Source organism: Pan paniscus, chromosome 4 (genome assembly GCF_029289425.2).
Source record: "Pan paniscus chromosome 4, NHGRI_mPanPan1-v2.0_pri, whole genome shotgun sequence".
Taxonomy (NCBI): Eukaryota; Metazoa; Chordata; class Mammalia; order Primates; family Hominidae; genus Pan; species Pan paniscus.
The window spans coordinates 68,208,519-68,227,339 of NC_073253.2; the positions used below are offsets into that span (position 1 = coordinate 68,208,519).

The window sequence follows — 18,821 nt, forward strand, 5'->3', positions numbered from 1 at the left end:
CACTCCAGTTACATTTTCCATTAGGTGTGTGGCTATTCAACTAATGTCCATCTATATAACTTGACTGTAAGCTCCATAAGAACGGTAACTATATCTGCTTTTCATATCATTTTCCTCAGCTTGTAGCTGAGTTAGAGTTCTGTAAATGTTAATTGCCTATTGATGGAAGTGATAAGGGAATGATAATGATGATGAGGTGTAAGAAGTCCCAGCCACATATATAAGAGCAGCCTGGGTAATTTTTAAATGAGACTTTAGCAGGTAGATCTTTTCCTTCAGTCAATTTGTGACATGTATTCTCTAGAATGCCAAGGTTATATCCAATAAAGCCACTGATAATCTGTAATGGTAAAAAAATTTTAAGTAAATTTGAGATAGAAAAATTCATAAACCAGATAAATGTATTAAATACTGTAAAGCTCTAGGTTAAATTTATATCAATGACTTATCAAGGTAAATCTTCTTTAAAATTTGCCCTCACTGGGGATGAAAGCATAAATGAAAAGTAAATAGAAACACAATTTTTAAGTGTGATAGCATCTAAAATAGATTTGAGAGTTTGAGTCATATCCATGAGATTTTGCTTTAAAACAACAATGGTAATTTATTTTATATGAACAACACTTTTACAGTGTGTTAAAAGTAAAGTTTACCACTCATTTTGGAAAACACCTATCAATGGGTTCTGATTCAGCATCTATTAAAAGGTATGCTCCATGAGATTAGAGACTTGGTCTCGTTGGTGGCCATATCCCCAGCACTTACAACTATATTTAACAAACAGTAAGTGCTTGATATGTATCTGTTGAGTAAGTGAATTAATAAGTTTTAATTATGCTGAAACTCCTTCTGCCATCCACACAGTGGTTAAAAAATTGTAATGGAGGAATCCTGGTGCCTATGATCTGGTGTAAGGAAGATTTAGGAAGCCTGAATTTGAATCTTGGTTCTTCCATTAGTTCATTCTCAGGCTAATCACACGACATCCTTGGGCCTCAGTTTCCTCATCTGCAAAGTAGAGGTGGTTCCAGGGTAATCTTTCTTGAATCTAATTAATAGATAAACCATGTGTTAGACATTATAGGCTGAGTTATAATGCAATAGTAAATTTATTTACAAACTTTAGAACATTAACACAAGATTTTGTTTCTCATTTATGTTTCATGTCCATCGGTGATTTCTATGGGTCTGAGCTCCATATAGTCACTTAAGGACCCAGGATGATGGAGGTTCCATCACCTCATAGATAAAACTGTAACCTGTACATTCCTAATTATTGCAGCAGAAATAGAAAGATTGGAAATATGTGCATTTCATAGGCTAGAAATAGTCACATATCTCAGCCTAACTAAAGGGAGAAAAAAAATAAGGATAAGTGGTGGAATCTGTTGCTGTCCTAAATTTCACTATGAGGCTGGTGAGCTCATCCCTTGGCTGCTGTAGATGTTGGTTGCAAGAGCTCATAGCTGTCCCCCTTTTTTCAGAATTGCCTGCAGCTAAATGGAAATGATTTGCCTGGCAGGTTTTCCCCATTGCCCAGGGACAACACACAATGACTGACTGACATTGGCATACAGAAGTCAGGCCCTTTGATTCAAAGTGAGACCAACTCTATGGTGAAAGTCATGCTCAAGTTCCCCGTGGAATCAAGCTGAAGGTAGACTCCAGCTGAGACTGGATCCCTGATTACCTTTCCCCACCTACCCTTGTCAGCTTTTCTCGTTCCAGTTTTTCCTGGAAGTACTCCATCAGTAAATCACTTGCACACAAATCTTTACCTCAGGCTCTGCTTCTAGGAAACTCAATCTGGAGAACCCAACCTAAAAGAGTGTGTACCATAATTGGTCCTAGGAAGCTTACTTTAAGGATGCGCTTCTGGGGGTGTATTAGTCTGTTCTCACGCTGCTAATAAAGACATACCTGAGACTGGGTAATTATACAGGAAAGAGGTTTAACGGACTCACAGTTCCACATGGCTGGGGAGGCCTCACAATCATGGCAGAATGCAAGGAAGAGCAAGTCACATCTTACATGGATGACAGCAGGCAAAGAGACAGCTTGTGCAGGGAAACTCCCCCCATGAAACCATCAGATCTCTTGAGACTTATTTACTATCAAGAGAACAGCACAGGAAAAACTCACCCCCATGATGCAATTACCTCCCACTGGGGTTCGCCACCACCCTCCCCACAACCCTCCACCACAACATGTGAGAATTGTAAGAGCTGTAATTCAAGATGAGATTTGGGTGGGGACACAGCCAAACCATATCAGGGGATAAGATCATTGACAGCTGTATAGTAATTAACACCCTAGCCTCAATGGCAGGTGGAGAATTGCCAGACCCTGGCATCTGCAGTGATCCAATCACTAAGGCTTCCACCTGTGGTGAATTGGAGTGGAATGCAGGTACAATAGCATTCACCTATGGGTGTATCTGGCTTTTGAGATATACTGAGGAAATAGTAGCTATAAAGACTTTTGGAAACATTTCAATGCTGCTAAGTGCCACTGACAGATTAAAGAGAGGAAATGGCCAGCTCAGATCTATTAATTAATTATTTATATAAAATAAAATGTGAGAATTGGAGGCCTCTTTGGCAGCATTTAAAGATAATTCCATCTCTTTCAGCCAAGGGAAGACAGAGCTAAACACTAGGCACAATACTTCTCATAAGAATGTCAGAATATCAAAGATGGCTGAATTCTCAGGCTATGCAAGTCTCCTATGCAGCATTCTGGGCTCTGATAAGGAAGAAGTTGAAACCTGAGGTAGGAATACCTGGATAGACGCACCAAAATCTTGAACCTTCAGATTTTTTGAAACCTCTAGGCTCGTAGAATGTGTGCACTAATTTTTTGCTAGAAAATACAAGCCTTCATCTTGTTTGAAGACATTCCAGAGACTTTACCTGAGGTATGTGCCTCATAAGACAATGCTTGCCCTTCTCAACATCTGCTCCCACCTTTCCTAGTGACCACAAGACCCATAAGTAGGATGAAATTTCCACATTATGTGACAAGGCAGAGATTTAAAGGTACCTAAGATCATTTACTTGAATAGTTGTACTAGGAAAGGCAAATACTAAGATCTTTAGAAATCTGTTGAATACAGCATTTACTTTGACATTGAAACCAGAAGGCCCAAGGAACTACTATGGCCCCCACTGTGGTAAGAACATGTGTTACTCTGTGATATGGTTTGGCTCTGTACCCAAATTTCATGTTGAATTGTAATTCCCAATATTGGGGGAGGGACTTTGTGGGAGGTGATTGGATGATGGAGGTGGATTTTCCCCTTGCTGTTCCCATGATAGTGAGTGAGTTCTCATGAGATATGGTTGTTTAAAAGTGTGTAGCACTTCCCTCTTGGTTCTCTCTCTCCTGCTCTGCCATGGTAAGATGTGCTTGTTTCCCCTTTGCCTTCTGCCACGATTGTAATTTTTCTGAGGCCTCCCAGCCATGCTTTCCATATAGCCTGTGGAACTGTAACATCAATTCAACTTCTTTTCTTTATAAATTACCCAGTCTCAGGTAATTCTCTGATAATCAATAGAGCCCTTGTTCAGGTCCATTTCATATTTCTACCCAGCTGTTATTTTTCTGGTTTCTGAACATATAATCAGAATAAATACCCTTAACCATTGGCAGAATTCCCGTACTGGTGCCATAACCTATAGAGTAATCGCATTTATCATGGGTGACATAGTTTTGATGTGTATCCCTACCTAAATCTCATGTTGAAATGTAATTCCCAATGTTGGAGGGGGGCCTGGTGGGAGGTGATTTGATAATGGGGACAGATTTCTCATGAATGGTTTAGCACTATCTCATTGGTGTTGTCCTCGTGATGGTGAGAGAGGTCTCATGAGATCTGGTTGTTTAAAAGTGAAGCAAAAAGGGTGGTGGGGAGGGGAAAAAGCTAATCATGGATCCAGTCTCAGCTGGTCTACCTTCACCTTCACTTTTAGCACCTCCCCAGGCTTTTTTTCCTGCTCTGGCCATGTGACATGCCTCATCACTCTTTACCTTCCAACATAATTGCAAGTTTCCTGAGGCCTCCCTAGAAGCTGAGCAGATGCCAGCCTCATGCTTCCTGTACATCCTTCAGAACCTTGAGCCAATTAAAATTCATTTCTTTATAAATTACTCAGTCTCAGATATTTCTTTAAAACAATGCGAGAGTGAACTTATACAGTGGGAAAGGCCAACATGCAGGGGTGATGATCCCCATCATTTCCGTCACTTACTTCACCAGTGTAGTTCCTGCAAAAATTCTATAGATCAAAACGTAACAAAGGACTACTGGAGTTTAACCAACTGTAGCCCCAACTGCAGTTGCTATGCCAGTTGTGATATATTTACCAGACCACATTAACACAAATTCTTATTATGTAGTATATGCCCGCTGATCTGAGAAAGCATTCTTTTCCATACCTACCAGAATAAAAGAAAAAAGATCCCAAACAGATTTTATTTAGATCTGGTAGTACAGAAAAAAAGCCTGAGGTTGGTTCAAAGGTGAGTTGTCTTGGTATGTGGGTACAAGCTGAAAATGAACTGCTATTATGCCACATTCCACTCAGGGATGGTGCTGAAGACAGTGATGAGTGAAAAATCTTCCACTGGAAGGAACTTAAGTAGTGCATCTTGTCATTTACTTTGAGAAGACAAAGTATTTTATAGTAAGGGTAAAAATTGACTCATGAACATTATAAATAGTTTGTATGGTTGGTTAGAGACCTGAAAGGAAAAATATTAGGTTAGGGACAAGGACGTCTGAGAAAGAAGCATTGGGATGGAACTGTGAAAGTGAATACAATACATAATGATCTTTGTGTCATAAGTCATTGCTCACAAGAGGGAATTCATCATGGAAGAGAAACTAAATTATAAAGTTGACAAAATGACTTGGCCAGTAGATGGCAGCCAGCATCTGTTCTTGCCAACTCTGCTTGTGCAATGGGCTCTAGAACAGAGAAGCAATTCTAGTTGAGGTAAGAGCCATGTAAGGACCCAAACAGCATGGGTTCCCTCTCATGACAGCTGACCAACTGCTGTCATCATTGAATGTCCAATATGCTAGCAACAGATAGCAACAGTGAGAACACAGTATCATTCTTCAAAGAGACCCATAAGTCATTTGGTGGCAAGTTGATTACCCAGAACCTCTTCTTCATTGCAAGGAGCAATACTTCATCCAGACTGTCAATCAACTGCCAGTCCCTGACCACACTGCCCAACTATCACCACTCCAAGGGCTCAGAGTTTCTGATCTATGATTTCACACAAATAGCATTGCCATAAAGATAAAATTTATGGCAAAAGATGTTCAGTGGCAGCATATAGCCATGGGATCTATTTATTGATCCCACCATATATTAAATCACTCAGCAGCTTATGCCTTGATAGGGTAGTGGGAAGTCTTTAGTGCTTAATTGAAGCTCCATCTCAAAGAAGTCACTTTGCAAGGATGCAGTATATGCCTTATCCTTCAGGATGAAGTATTTACCCTAAACCAAAGACACTAAGTGGTGCTATCTACAGTAAGTAGAATGCAAGAAATCCAAAGGGTGAAAGTAAGAGTGGTTCCACTCATCATTCCTCCCAGACACCCACTCAGGAAATTTTTGTTTCCTTGCTCCTGCTTTCAGGCTCTGCTTGTCCTGGTTTTCTAAGAGTGGATTATTCTATCAGGAGACATGGAAAATCCCAATAAAGCTCTGGCTGATTCCTTATTACTTTGGGCTCCTCAAAACAGTAGGCCATCAGACAAAAAATAGTTTCTCAACTGGCACGGGGTCTCAATTGACCCTGCTCAGTAGGAAGAGGTAGAGCTACTGCCATCTAATGCAAGCAAGGTAATTCGCTGGACTATTCTTTGTAGTTCCATGACCAATTTTACTATAATGAGCAGCTCTAGTAACCATAAACTGGTAAAGGCATGATAACCAGAGCCTCAGATGCCATAGGGGAAGCCAATTAGTCCAGCAGCGGTGCTAGCCAAGGGAGAGGGCAGTCGAGAACGGGAGGTAGAGGAGATAGATGATGACTCTCTGAGAACCAGTCAATTGCTGCAGCAAGAGATGTAGTTTATCTAAATAATCTCCTTGTAAGTTTTCCCAGAAAATTTACCTTTCATAAACCTGGAAAATCTGTGCCTAGATGGAGTTAACAATTTGAGAGGCAAGTGGATCTGAGAATTGTAAGGTGGATACTACAAGAGGCCTAATTGTTGCTCTGCCCAGATTCACCATACTAAACGGGAACACCTATCCCCAGTTCCCATGCCTTAGCAGCTGTAAGAGGCTCACAGTCATTTCCCTTCTTTTAATGGGAACCTCTATAATCACCCCAGCCTGCAACCCCTGCTGACATTGGGAAAACTATGGTGGAATTCATGTTCCATAGCTTCTGGTGGACCAGATTGGTTCCAGCTGGTCTCCAGCTGAGACCACATCCTTGCTTACCTCTCCCCTCCCCGCTCCATCATTCTCTTTTCACTCCCCCTCTCCTGAATTCACTCCCTCACTAAATCATCTGCACAAGAATCCAGTTTTATGTTTCTGTTTGTAGGAAAGCCCTTCTACAACAGGGAGCAAATGAATCGTTGGTAGACAAGCCTTTCTCAGCTACAGATGCCTTTAAAAGGAAAACATTTCTTCCAGACTCTTGCTGTTGACCAAAATCACTTGTATTTTAATATTAATGAAAGATACTCCATTTAAAATTGTTTGTAGATTCGTTATGTGATTAGCTCTAATAAAACTATAAAAGCAAAGCAAACTTATCAACTAAATTAACCAATGCCAAAATAAAATTTAAATTTACAACATTAATGTGATACATTTGTTTTATTTCTGGAGCTAGATGACTGATGTTAAATTCAAAAACAAAAAGCTACAGCCCAAGGCTTGTTTCTGTATTTAGTCTGTTACTGTATTTTATCTTCAACTATACAAATTCAGAGCACACTGTTGGAATTGTTTAAGTGTTATATACAAAATGTCATTAACAACTTCAAGGCTTTTTTTGGCTAGTATAGGACTATCAGCTCTCATTCTTAACTAAAACTCAGCTAGCAAACAATTCTCTAATGGCAGTAATAGTAAGTTTTCACTTGATAATATTTTTCTCTGTTACTTGGTAATAAGCATTGTAGATTTATTGAAATATGTATTAAATGGTATCTAGCTGATATTTTACTGAACTCAGAAGTATTTTTCGTCAGAGGTATCTTCCATCTCCATACTTAACTGCTAATTAATTGTTGCAAGTTAATAACGTGCAAAACCAAATTCATGCAAGGTACCTGTTTGCACTGGAAATATGGGCTTAGTGTGGTATATCTGTTTTGTGTGCCTCATGAAGATTCAGTGCTCCTACTAATTTTATCAGTTTAATCTTCCATGGTACATTTATTAATGGCATGCACTGTGATATCATTTAAGATTTCTTGGCTGAGCATACTATCAAAAACAGAAATGCAAATATGACCACTGAAACTAGGGATCTTTATAGAAGGCCCTCTCATAGTCCCCAATATGCTTATATTACACTAGATGTGATCAACAAAATGAAAATAGTTTTAAATTTCTTTTGGAAAATTCATATACCCTATGATGTTATACTAAACACACTAGCTCCCTCAGTTTATATACTATATTTGGGAGGAGTTGCACTAAAAGGATTCTGAAATTATTTCTATTGTAAAATTATATACATTTTGTCAGTTTCAGAGATTGCCATAGTTGTGGTGGTTTATCTCAAAAATTTTTTAAAAATTGCTCAACAATTAACTTTTTCCCACTGGAATACACTGCCTTTGCTTAATCAGCAAATTAAAACAATTACTGGTTTTCTCTCATAGTTCAGCCCCTACTTTAGGAGGCTTATTATCCATTGGACTTTAAGGTTTTCTTTTTTTTTTAAGTAGTAAAATTTTATGAATGAAACCTACTCATGATTTAAAGTGATAAAATAACATTTCTTTATTTAAGAAAAAATATCTCTTTTGAGCTAAACATCAATGACACCAATTCATGTTAACTAACAATAAAAAAATAAAGAATAAATCCTCTCCATCTCAAGCGCCTCTTTGAATGGATGACTTGGATACAAATAAAGTGGCTGTTCCAACTTGATGTTTGTGAAGGATGAATCTTAAAAAAAATGCCTTAAAGAAAACAGCAACAATTAATTGGCTCAAAGGATAGGATAGCTGCCAACTCACAGGCAATTTCTGTATCTCTGTGTTAATTGCCTTCTCTGAAACATGAAAGCAAATTCAGATAAAGAGAACATTGTGGAAATGAATTATTTTGGTGTTTTTACATAGTCTCATAGTAAACTTGTGCACAGCTGCAAGCCACTGGATTTGCAATCTCTTTAAAAGCTTTTGTTCATCAAATTATCTATGCCTCAAACCTATGTGTTTTAGGCATTGGCTGTATCTAACCTCTCATTTGCGATTTCAGGGGCACAAGTATTATTGAAATTATATCAACTTGCTTTAATCACAGGGAAGGATCACTGCGTAAAGGAATAGCGTAACATGTAAAATACCTAGGATAATGTCAGTTACATAACGGGCTACCTACTTAAAAACAAAAATTATATTTTCTTTCTTAAAATAATTCATCCTAGGAGAATTAGGAACCAGTGTTGCCAAACACCATTCCACAACTGGAATAGAAGACTCCTTATTATTTCTCATGGGCAAGTATGTGATTAACCTATTCTCCCTTTGTCTCCAAAGCCAATGACTTAAGCCCTCACCAACTGTTGGGCATTCCAAATGTAAAACAAGGAAAGTGTAATTGCCATGCTGGGCTTTTATGAGGATAAAATAAACCTAACAAGTATATGGAAGAATTTTATAAGAAATAAAATTTTATTATCATTATTCATTAATATTATTTTACTTTGGGACAGAAATTATATGATTATCTTTAAGAAGAAATGGCTTTATGCACATGTCCTGTTCATAACTCATTAGAACATGGAGGATTTTCTGATTGATGGGAATTATGATATCTGCTTCAGTAATTGTGGAACTATAACAGGATTGTCACTCTCTAAGACTATTTTAAGTATCATCCAATCCAAAGGCAGGGGTTATATAATGACTTCTCAGTGTTCCTTAGAACTTACAGTTTGGTAATCTAGAAAATTTTTTCATTTTTTAAAATCACTGTATTTATCTACTTTCAATATATTGAACATGCAATTCATCAAGAGCCTGCTTTCCATGTATACATACGCCAATATATACTTTATCATTAATGAGTAAGGACATTTGATGATTGCCATCATGGATAAAGAGATATTTTCCCTATAAAATACAAGTGGAATGTTAGCAAATTACAACACTGATTTATTTTCAATCAATTACATCATGTATTTTCATCATGCTTTACATTATTTGTTTACACTTCTGATGTTCTCAGGAAATCAAGTTTTTTGAGATCTCAATACATACTTAATATGTATCCTCACTTGCAAAATAAAGAAGGCACTGACATTTTCTTCTCCTATTTATGCTCTATTACTTTTAAACTTATTGGGGACCATATATTAATTTTTCTAAGTCAAATAAATACTATTTATATTCTTCAGCATCTTTCCACCAGGTTTCATTTTTCCACCAGGCTCCATTAGAGGACATTCTGTTACATAGTAAGAGATGTTCTCTTCTAACACAATTTTAAAGAAAGTCAGAAAAAGAAAAGCAAGACTTGCTCAGCTATGTGTTTTGCAGTTAGACAAAATTTGTGTTTCAAGTTACTAAGAGCAGTAGATATGATGGTGGCACAGATAATCTATTTTGTTTCTGTTCTTTTCACATCTTTGGCCTCTCTGAATATTTAGAACGTCTTTTCAAGATGTGAAAGAGGCATCTTTTTTTGCAAGGACTATGCCCCAGGGGCCACATCTTCAAGCTACATTTACCTGAAGAGTGTGGCACTCTTCCCGTTGCACTAAGCCTCTCAGCTTTAAAATCTAATACATACTCCAGAAGCTAGAAATATAAATTTTTATATTCCTGTCCTATCCATAAGCTTCAAGTATCTATTTTTCATAGAAATGGTTCCATGTCAATGACAGAAAAAAATAAATTTCAAGCTAATCCATTCAACCTCTAGGCTTATAAATCTCTATTTCATATTTCAAAGTTATTTGTCCTATTAATGTGTCAGGAATTGGTGGGTTCTTAGTCTCACTGACTTCAAGAATGAAGCCGCGGACCCTCGTGATGAGTGGTACAGTTCTTAAAGATGGCGTGTGTGGAGTTTGTTCCTTCTGATGTTTGGACGTGTCTGGAGTTTATTCCTTCTGGTGGGTTTGTGGTCTCGGGCTGACTTCAGGAGTGAAGCTGCAGACCTTTGCAGTGAGTGTTACAACTCTTCAAGGTGGCACGTCTGGAGTTGTTCATTCCTCGTGGTGGGTTCATGGTCTCACTGGCTTCAGGAGTGAAGCTGCAGACCTTTGCAGTGAGTGTTACAGCTCATAAAGGTGAACGGACCCAAAGAGTGAGCAGCAGCAAGAGTTATTGTGAAGAGTGAAAGAACAACGCTTCCACAGCATGGAAGGGGACCCCAGCGGGTTGCTGCTGCTGGCTTGGGTGGCTTGCTTTTATTCCCTTATTTAGCCCCACCCACATCCTGCTGATTGGTACATTTTACAGAGAGTTGATAGGTCCGTTTTACAGAGTGCTGATTGGTTCATTTTGACAGGGTGCTGATTGGTGTGTTTACAAACCTTTAGCTAGACACAGAGTGCTGATTGGTGCATTTACAATTCTTTAGCTAGACAGAAAAGTTCTCCAAGTCCCCACCTGACCCAGAAGCTCAGCCAGCTTCACGTCTCAATCGCCCCTCTAAACAGGACACCCCAACTGCTGTTGGGAATTTGGCCAATGACTACTTAACTACTTCCTGCTGGATAAGGGCAAAGAAGGGGCCCTGCAGTAGTAATGTCCTCCAGAGAGCAACTCTTTAAGCCAGTGGAAGGGCACATGGGTTGGTCCAGGGGTCCTCGGTATAAGTTGTTAGTTGAACTCATTTGGGGTTCCATTTGTAAGACCATCTGTAGCTTGATGGCCTTGATTCTAGAGGAAATGAATTTAACAAGAAGGTTAAAGATACAAGGCCCAAAGGTGAGTAACAGCAAGATGGCTGCCACGGGACCTAGAAAGGGGAGAAGCCATGTTGCCCAACTCCAGAGGTTGGTATAAGAGTTTGAAAGGCGTTGTCTGATTTCAGAAGCCTTTTCCTGTAAATGCCGGGCAGCGTCTCATAGTATCCCTGACTGGTCAGTGTAAAAACAACACTCTTCCCCTAAGAAGGTGCAGAGTCCTCCTTTCTCAGCTGTGAGGAAGTCTAGGCCTAGGCGGTTTTGGATAGTTGCTGCTGCCAAAGAATCTATTTGGGATTGTAGAGTAAGGATAGATCTCGTTATTTCTTGTAAACTGTCTGAGAGACAGATATCGGTTGAGATTCCATGTAAGAAGAATATGCCTTGGCGAGGTAGACAGAAATTTACCCTGACTTTTAAAGGAATAGGGTACACTTTTTTCTTTACTGCTTCTCTTTCTCTCTTTCTTTGACTCCTTGTTTGTCTGTCTCTCTCTTTCTCTCTGACTTTCTCTGACTCCCCTTTTTTCTCTTCCTCTCTTTCCTTCTGACTTTCTGTCTCTCTGTCTCTTCCTCTGTCTCCTTCTCTTTGTCTCCGTTTCTTCCTCTCTCTCTCTTTCTCTTTCTGTCTCTTTCTCTCTTTCCTTTCTGCTGATCTTTCCCTGCCTCTGCCAGCCACTTATGCTGCTGTTCTCCCCTCTCGCTCTCCTTTTGATGGCTTCAGCAGTGTATGACTGCCACCTCCTTGGGTTTTTGCATTGCATGCAATAACTCCATGGTTTCCTTGTGATACTCAATGGGGGTTCCCCCAGAGGTTAGGAACTCCCTTTCTTTCCATATTGCAGCATGGGCATGTAGGATTAGATAAGCATACTTGCTATCTGTATACACATTTATTCTTCTTCCATTTCTCAGTTCTGAGGCTCGGCTAAGTGCCATTAGTTCTGCTAACTGGGCACTGGTCCCTGGAGGAAGAAGCTTACTTTCAAGTACGGTTACATCACTAACTATGGCATAACCTGCCCTTTGTATCCCATGTTTCACAAATGAATTTCCATTGGTGAAAGGTCAGGATTAAGGTCAGGATTAGCTAAGGGGACTTCTAAGAGATCATCTTGGGCGGCATAAGTCTGGACTATAATTTATTGGCAGTCATGCTCGATTGGTTCCCCATCCTCTGGGAGAAAAGTGGCAGGGCTGAGGGCCACACATGTGTGTATTTGAAGCACCAGTCCCTCAAGGAGTAGCACCTGGTATCCAAGCAGGTGGTTGTCTGATAGCCATAAACTTCCTTTGGCAGCTAGTAAGCCATTTATAGAGTAGTCCAGACAGTGAGATCCTTTTCTTGTATTATTTTGATAGCCTCTGACACTAAGATGGCCACTGCTGCAACTACCCTTAAACAGTGAGGCCAGCCTTTTGCTACTACATCAATTTACTTACTTAGGTATGCCACTGATTGTAGGGTTGTCCCACGAGTCTGTATAAGGACTCCAAGAGCTATCCCTGCTCTCTCTGTGATGTATACAGAGAAGTTTTGTCCTGTCGGAAGGCTTAAAGCTGGAGCTTGTACTAGGGCCTGCTTTAATGTTTTGAAGGCTGTTTCCGCCTCTGGTTCCCATTCTACTAGATGAGTATTTGCCCTCTTGGTTTCCTTGATTCAAATATAGAGGGGCCTGACTCTCTTGCTGTATCCGGGGATCCATAGTCGGCAAAAGCCGGTGATTCCAAGGAACCCCTGCAACTGTTTTAATGTCTTAGGGTGAGGATAAGCCAGTATAGGCTGTATTCATTCCTTGCTGAGGGCCCTGGTCCCTCTGGCTAATATTAGGCCTATATATTTGACCTGCTATAGGCCAAGCTGGGCCTTCAACCTAGACACCTTGTACCCTTGATTAGCTAGAAAGTTCAAGAAATCTAGAGTAGCCTGCTGGCATGAGGCTTCTGAACTGGTAGCCAAAAGTAAATCATCCACATACTGAAGGACCAGAGTGCCTGGACTTGAGAAGTGGCCTAGATCCTGGTCCAGTGCCTGACCAAACAGGTGAGGGCTATCCCTAAACCCTTGGGGTAAGACCATCCATGTAAGTTGGGGCATGCGGTCTGTGGGATCCTCAAAGGCAAAGAGAAACTGGGAGTCAGAGTGCAGGGGAATACAGAAGAAGGCATCCTTGAGGTCCAGAACCATGAACCATTCTACTTTCTCCGGTATTTGACAGAGCAGGGTATAGGGGTTGGGTACAACTGGATTTAGAGGAATTACTGCCTCATTGATGAGTCTAAGATCTTGCACTAGTCTCCCCTGACCATTCGGTTTTTGTACTCCTAGAATTGGGGTGTTGCAGGGACTGCTGCATTTCCTTACTAAGCCTTGAGCTTTTAAATGTTTAAAGTATCCTGCAATCCTTTATGAGCTTTAGGCCTTAAGGGATATTGCCTTTGATAAGGAAAAGCGATGGTGTCTTTTAGCCTGATTTGGACTGGGCAGGCATTTTTTGCCCTTCCAAATTGTCCTTCCAGTGCCCAGACTTCAGGGTTGATTCCCTCTTCAAGTAGGGGACAACAAATGGGTAACTTGTTCCCCATATTCATGTAGATAATAGCTTCAGCTTTGGCCAATATATCCTTACCTAATAAGGGTATGGGACTTTCAGGCATAACAAGAAAGGCATGTGAAAAGAGAAAAGTCTCCCAATTACAACAGAGGAGGTGGGAGAAATACCTGGTTACAGGCTGTCCCAGGATTCCTTGGATGGTAACGGATCTTGAGGACAGTAGTCCAGGACAGGAGATTAACAGTGAGAAGGCCACGCCATTGTCCAGGAGGAAGTCAATTTCCTGGCCCTCAATGGTTAAGCAAACCCAGGACTCAGTGAGGGTGATGACATGAGCTGGCACTTGCCCCTTGAGGGAGTTGGGTCACAGGGAAGTATATTTCCTTAAGGCCTCCCATAGCCGCTCGAGGAAGGCAGAAGGATTTTCTTCCTTTGCCTGAGTTATGGTGGACATCATTGAATAATTCATGGGCTTTTCCCTAATTCTCCTTAGTCCTTCTAGAATGCAAATCAACAGATGTTTGCAACTCCAGTCCCCATGATCTGAGTCAAGGTCCCAGTGGGGATCCATACTGGGGATGGCTTGCTGACTGGTAAGGAATTTGTCCCTTTCTTTGGCTGTCATTCTATCATTTACTTGACTAAGATGCCAGGTATCTCCAAACTCTTGGGCTGCAGCTAAAGCCGCATTCTTTTCATTAAAGGCCATGGTTTGATCTAACAGTAGCATGACATCTCTCCAAGTGAGGTCGAAGGTTTGCCCTAGACCCTTTAGGACATCTATGTACCTATCAGGATCATCTGAAAATTTCCCCAGGTCTGCCTTGATCTGCTTTAAATCAGACAGAGAGAAAGGGATATGTACCCAGATTGGGCCAAATTCCTCTCCCCCTACAGCTTGAAGGGGACATAACCGATAGCCCAGGTGTTTTTTTGGGCCTTTGGAGATTTCTTTGCTTACTTCCTTCTGGGCAGGGGAGATTAGAGGAGGCTTATCATTAATAGGAAGGGGAGCTATAGGGAGGCTAGGATATGGGGGTAAGCTGAGAGGTCCTCCTGTGGGATGTAAATTGCAAGCTTTGCATTATTTGTGTCAAGCGGCAGGATAGTATTGTAATTTATTCTTCCTCAGTTGGCCATTTTTCCCTATCAGAGAGAGAATACTGGGGCCAGGCCATAGTGCAGAAAAAAATGAGCTGTCTCTTTTTCAGGGTTTGTGGGTCAAATTGGTCCCAATGGTTTAGGATGCATTTCAAGGGTGAGCCTGTTGATGCCTGAGTGTTTCTCATCTGAAAGACAAAATCACCTGTGGTTTTTTTTGTTTTGTTTCTCCCCCACCCAAGAACCTGCAATGGTTCCAGGACCCTGCTGATTGGAATAATTGTGCTCACTGACGCAGCAGCAGAAACACTAGTTTTCCTCCCAGACCACAAGGAGGACCAAGGAAGGTCAGATTTAGTGGCCCTTACCAATGCATTCTCAAAAACCTATACCCTTGCCTGTCCTCCTAGACCACAAAGAGGACCGAGAAAAATTGGATTTAGTGCCCCTTACCAACGCATTCTCAAAACATGTTAGAATCCTAAGCATTCTCCTGTTAGTTTTGGGACCTTACCTGTGTCTTATAAAGATGTTATGCCCCAAAAAAGTGGAGGGCCATACCTTGAGGAGGGAGGGGATCTCCAGGGTTGGAAGAGTGACACCTTTTGTCCTCACTTATATGAATAGGAAGGATACAATTTCTGAGGCTCCTCATATCCCAGCTTCAGGAATAGCTTTTGCTGGGCCTGCTAGTCTGAGGAGGTATCCTAAAATTCCAGATAGTCCCCACTATGATGGGGCTTTGGGCAAAAATTATTTATTTCTGATTGGTGAACCCATGTGCCAAAAGAAGGTAACAGAGACCTGAAGTTTATAATAGAAATCATTCTTATAGGAGAAACTAGAAAGGCACCAGAGACAGGGAGTGATCCTTAGAAGTGGGACTAGCCTCGGAGAAGAGAGGCTAGAGGAAGTTTGTCTGGCAGGCATCAGGACCCAGGAGGCAAGGGTCAGAGTAGGTAGAATAGATGCGTGAGTCTCACTTGGGCGACATGCCTTTGAGAGTTCTGCTCATGGCCGCAAGGTCGACCAACTTGTTGTTGGGAACCTGGAGCTGAATGGCTTTACTCTCTGTTGACCCTTGGCCCAGCCCAGAAGTACAGGAAAAGTGGAAGCTGGTTCCAGGCAAACCAATGCTCCCAACTCCGAAGAGTCAGGGGTTGTTTGTTAGAGAGCCCTTTCCCAGAAAGCCTGACACCCATGTCTTTATCCGGCTGCCGTGCTAGTCACTTTTAACTGGCTGACAGGTGCCCGGTATTTAGCCCCTGAATTCTAAGGAAAAATAGGACAGAATAGCAAGCGAAAGGGGTCCCACGGTACTCACCACTTGGTGATAGGCAATAGTCTTACCACTTGGCGATAGGTGATGGTCCCTTTGGGGTCACGAAAATGTGTCCAGAATTGGTGGGTTCTCGGCCTCACTGACTTCAAGAATGAAGCCACGGACCCTCGTGGTGAGTGGTACAGTTCTTAAAGATGGTGTGTCCGGAGTGTGTTCTTTCTGATGTTCGGACATGTCTGGAGTTTCTTCTTTCTGGTGGGTTCATGGTCTCCCTGACTTCAGGAGTGAAGCTGCAGACTTTCACAGTGAGTGTTTTACAGCTCTTAAAGGTGGCACGTCCAGAGTTGTTCGTTCCTCCCGGTGGGTTCATGGTCTCACTGGCTTCAGGAGTGAAGCTGCAGACCTTCACAGTGAGTGTTACAGCTCATAAAGGTGGTGCAGACCCAAGATTTATTGGGTGGTGCAGCAAGATTTATTGCAAAAAGCGAAAGAACAAAGCTTCCATAGCGTGGAAGGGGACATGAGTGGGTTGCTGCTGCTGGCTTGGGTGGCCTGCTTTTATTCCCTTATTTGGCCCCACCCACATCCTGCTCATTGGTCCATTTTACAGAGAGCTGATTGGCTCATTTTACAGAGTGCTGATTGGTCCATTTTACGGAGTGCTAATTGGTCCATTTTGACAGAGTGTTGATTGGTGCATTTACAAACCTTTAGCTAGACACAGAGTGCTGATTGGTGCATTTACAATCCTTTGGCTAGACAGAAAAGTTCTCCAAGTCCCCATGTGGCCCAGAAGCCCAGCTGGCTTCACATCTCATTAATATATGAAATTTGGAGAGTTCTCTATTTCTTATTAGTGAAATTATTCTTAAGAACATAGATTGGCCATTATTGATTCAACAAATATTTGTTGAATATCTGGTCTGTGCAGGGCCTTTTACTAGGTGCTGGGCATCCAGAAATCAGAGACCCTTCTGGAGTTTTGTAAGAGGTCGCAGTGAAGGACACAGGTAAGCACATAGACATTACAATACATTGTCATAAATGTTGTGATAGAGATGAGTAAAAGGGAGTTGTGAAGCACACAAAGAAGACACTTGAACAGAGAGGTAAAGAATCTTAAACAGGGTGTCTTGTAATCTGGATTCTTAGAGATGAGTAGCTGTTATGAAATAAAGCAGGCAGAGAGAGTTGCAAGCACAAAAGCACTGAAAGGGGGAAGAAGAGCTTACAAAATTACAGACAGCACCATGCATCTTGAACATCATGCTCTAAATTTCAAATTGGAAGAAATGAAATGGTAGCAAATGGAGCATTCTTTAATCAGAGCAGAGAAAGGTTCACCTGAAAATAATACTACAGCTTAAAAATAATGAATTAAAAATAGACTGCATCACTTTTTTAGAATTTTTTTTAATCTACCAAGTTGGATACGATTTTGGGCTTTAAAAAGTAAAAGTAAAAATTTAATACTGGTGTCAGAAATAGTACACAAACTTAATCAAGCTTTTATTTTTTAAACAAAGAGGTTTATTTGGCTCATGGTTCTACAGGCTACATGCAAAGCACCCATGTCACGTTTCTGCCTAGGCACACAGACTTTCTGATATATCCTCTGAAATCTAGGTGGAAACTGCCACATTTTCACCATTCTTGCATTTTGCAAGCCTATAGACTTAACACCACTTAACATCACTAAGACTTACTACTTGAGCTCTCCAGTGTGGTGGCCCAAGCAATAGTTGGGGCCTTTTGAGCTGTGGCTGGAGCTGGATCAGCTAGGATGCAAGGAGCAGCATCCCAAGGTGGTACACAGCATTCTGAGGTGGTACAGGGAAGTGACGCCCTGGGCCTGTCCCCTGAAACCATTCTGTCTTCCTAGGCCTCTGTACCTGTGATGGGAGGGGCTGCCTCAAAGATTTCTGAAAAGCTTTCAGGGCTTTTTTTACTCCATTGTCTTGACTATTAGCACGTGGCTCTATTTTAGCCATGCCAATCTCTAGCAAAAGGTCTCAGCTGCATCCTTGGATTTTTCTCCTGAAATCCTCTTTCATTCTCTACCAGTCTGTGCATTTTCCAAATGTTTACACTCTGCTCCCCTCTTAATTAAAAATTCCACCTTTAGGTCATTTTTTTTTTTTTTTGCTGCAGTATCTAATTGTAAGCTGTTAAAAGTAGCCATTGCACTTCTTGAAGACTTTGCTGCTTGGAAATTTCTTCCACCAGGTACTATAGGTTATTACTCTTAAGTTTGGCCTTCCACAAAGCCCTAGGGCATGGACACAATGGAGCTAAGTTCTTTGCTACAGCATAACAAGGGTGACCTTTGCTCCAAGTCCCAGTCAGTTCATTTCTATTTTGTGGGGGTCTGTCCTGTAGAACCTGACCCAACGATGGATGAATAAAGTACACTGACACACAGATATTCTGCTTTGCCAGTCCAGTTGAGTTTCTGGGCCACTTACAGACTCCACACAGAGTGCTGTAAACAGTTGTGACAGGGCCCTGACCAGCCAGTGAGACTTGCATTTATTCAGTAAAGATTAATTGACAAAGGCTTGAGCCAACACTGCTAGAGGGTAATTGACATTATAGACTTCCCGAGTAGAAAGCAATTAAGCACCCACTGTAGAACAAACGTTAGTCTTAAGACCACATGTGTAAACAAGTTAGATAAATTCCCCACATTCCTTTGTTTCTACTCTAATTTATTTAACTAAAGGTAAGGGGATCAGGCTGCCTTCAGCC

General features: G+C 41.2%; 1 protein-coding gene across 1 annotated transcript in view; it reads right to left on the minus strand.

The window, feature by feature from the left end:
• Nucleotides 1-896: 896 nt before the first annotated feature.
• Nucleotides 897-18,821, minus strand: part of FBXO4 (F-box protein 4) — a 216,320-nt gene continuing 198,395 nt past the window's right edge. Inside the window, exon 6 of the mRNA XM_063604485.1 lies at nucleotides 897-1,048. Coding sequence (XP_063460555.1) covers nucleotides 1,005-1,048 — 44 coding nt within the window. The 3' untranslated portion in view covers nucleotides 897-1,004. The remainder of the gene's footprint in view (nucleotides 1,049-18,821) is intronic.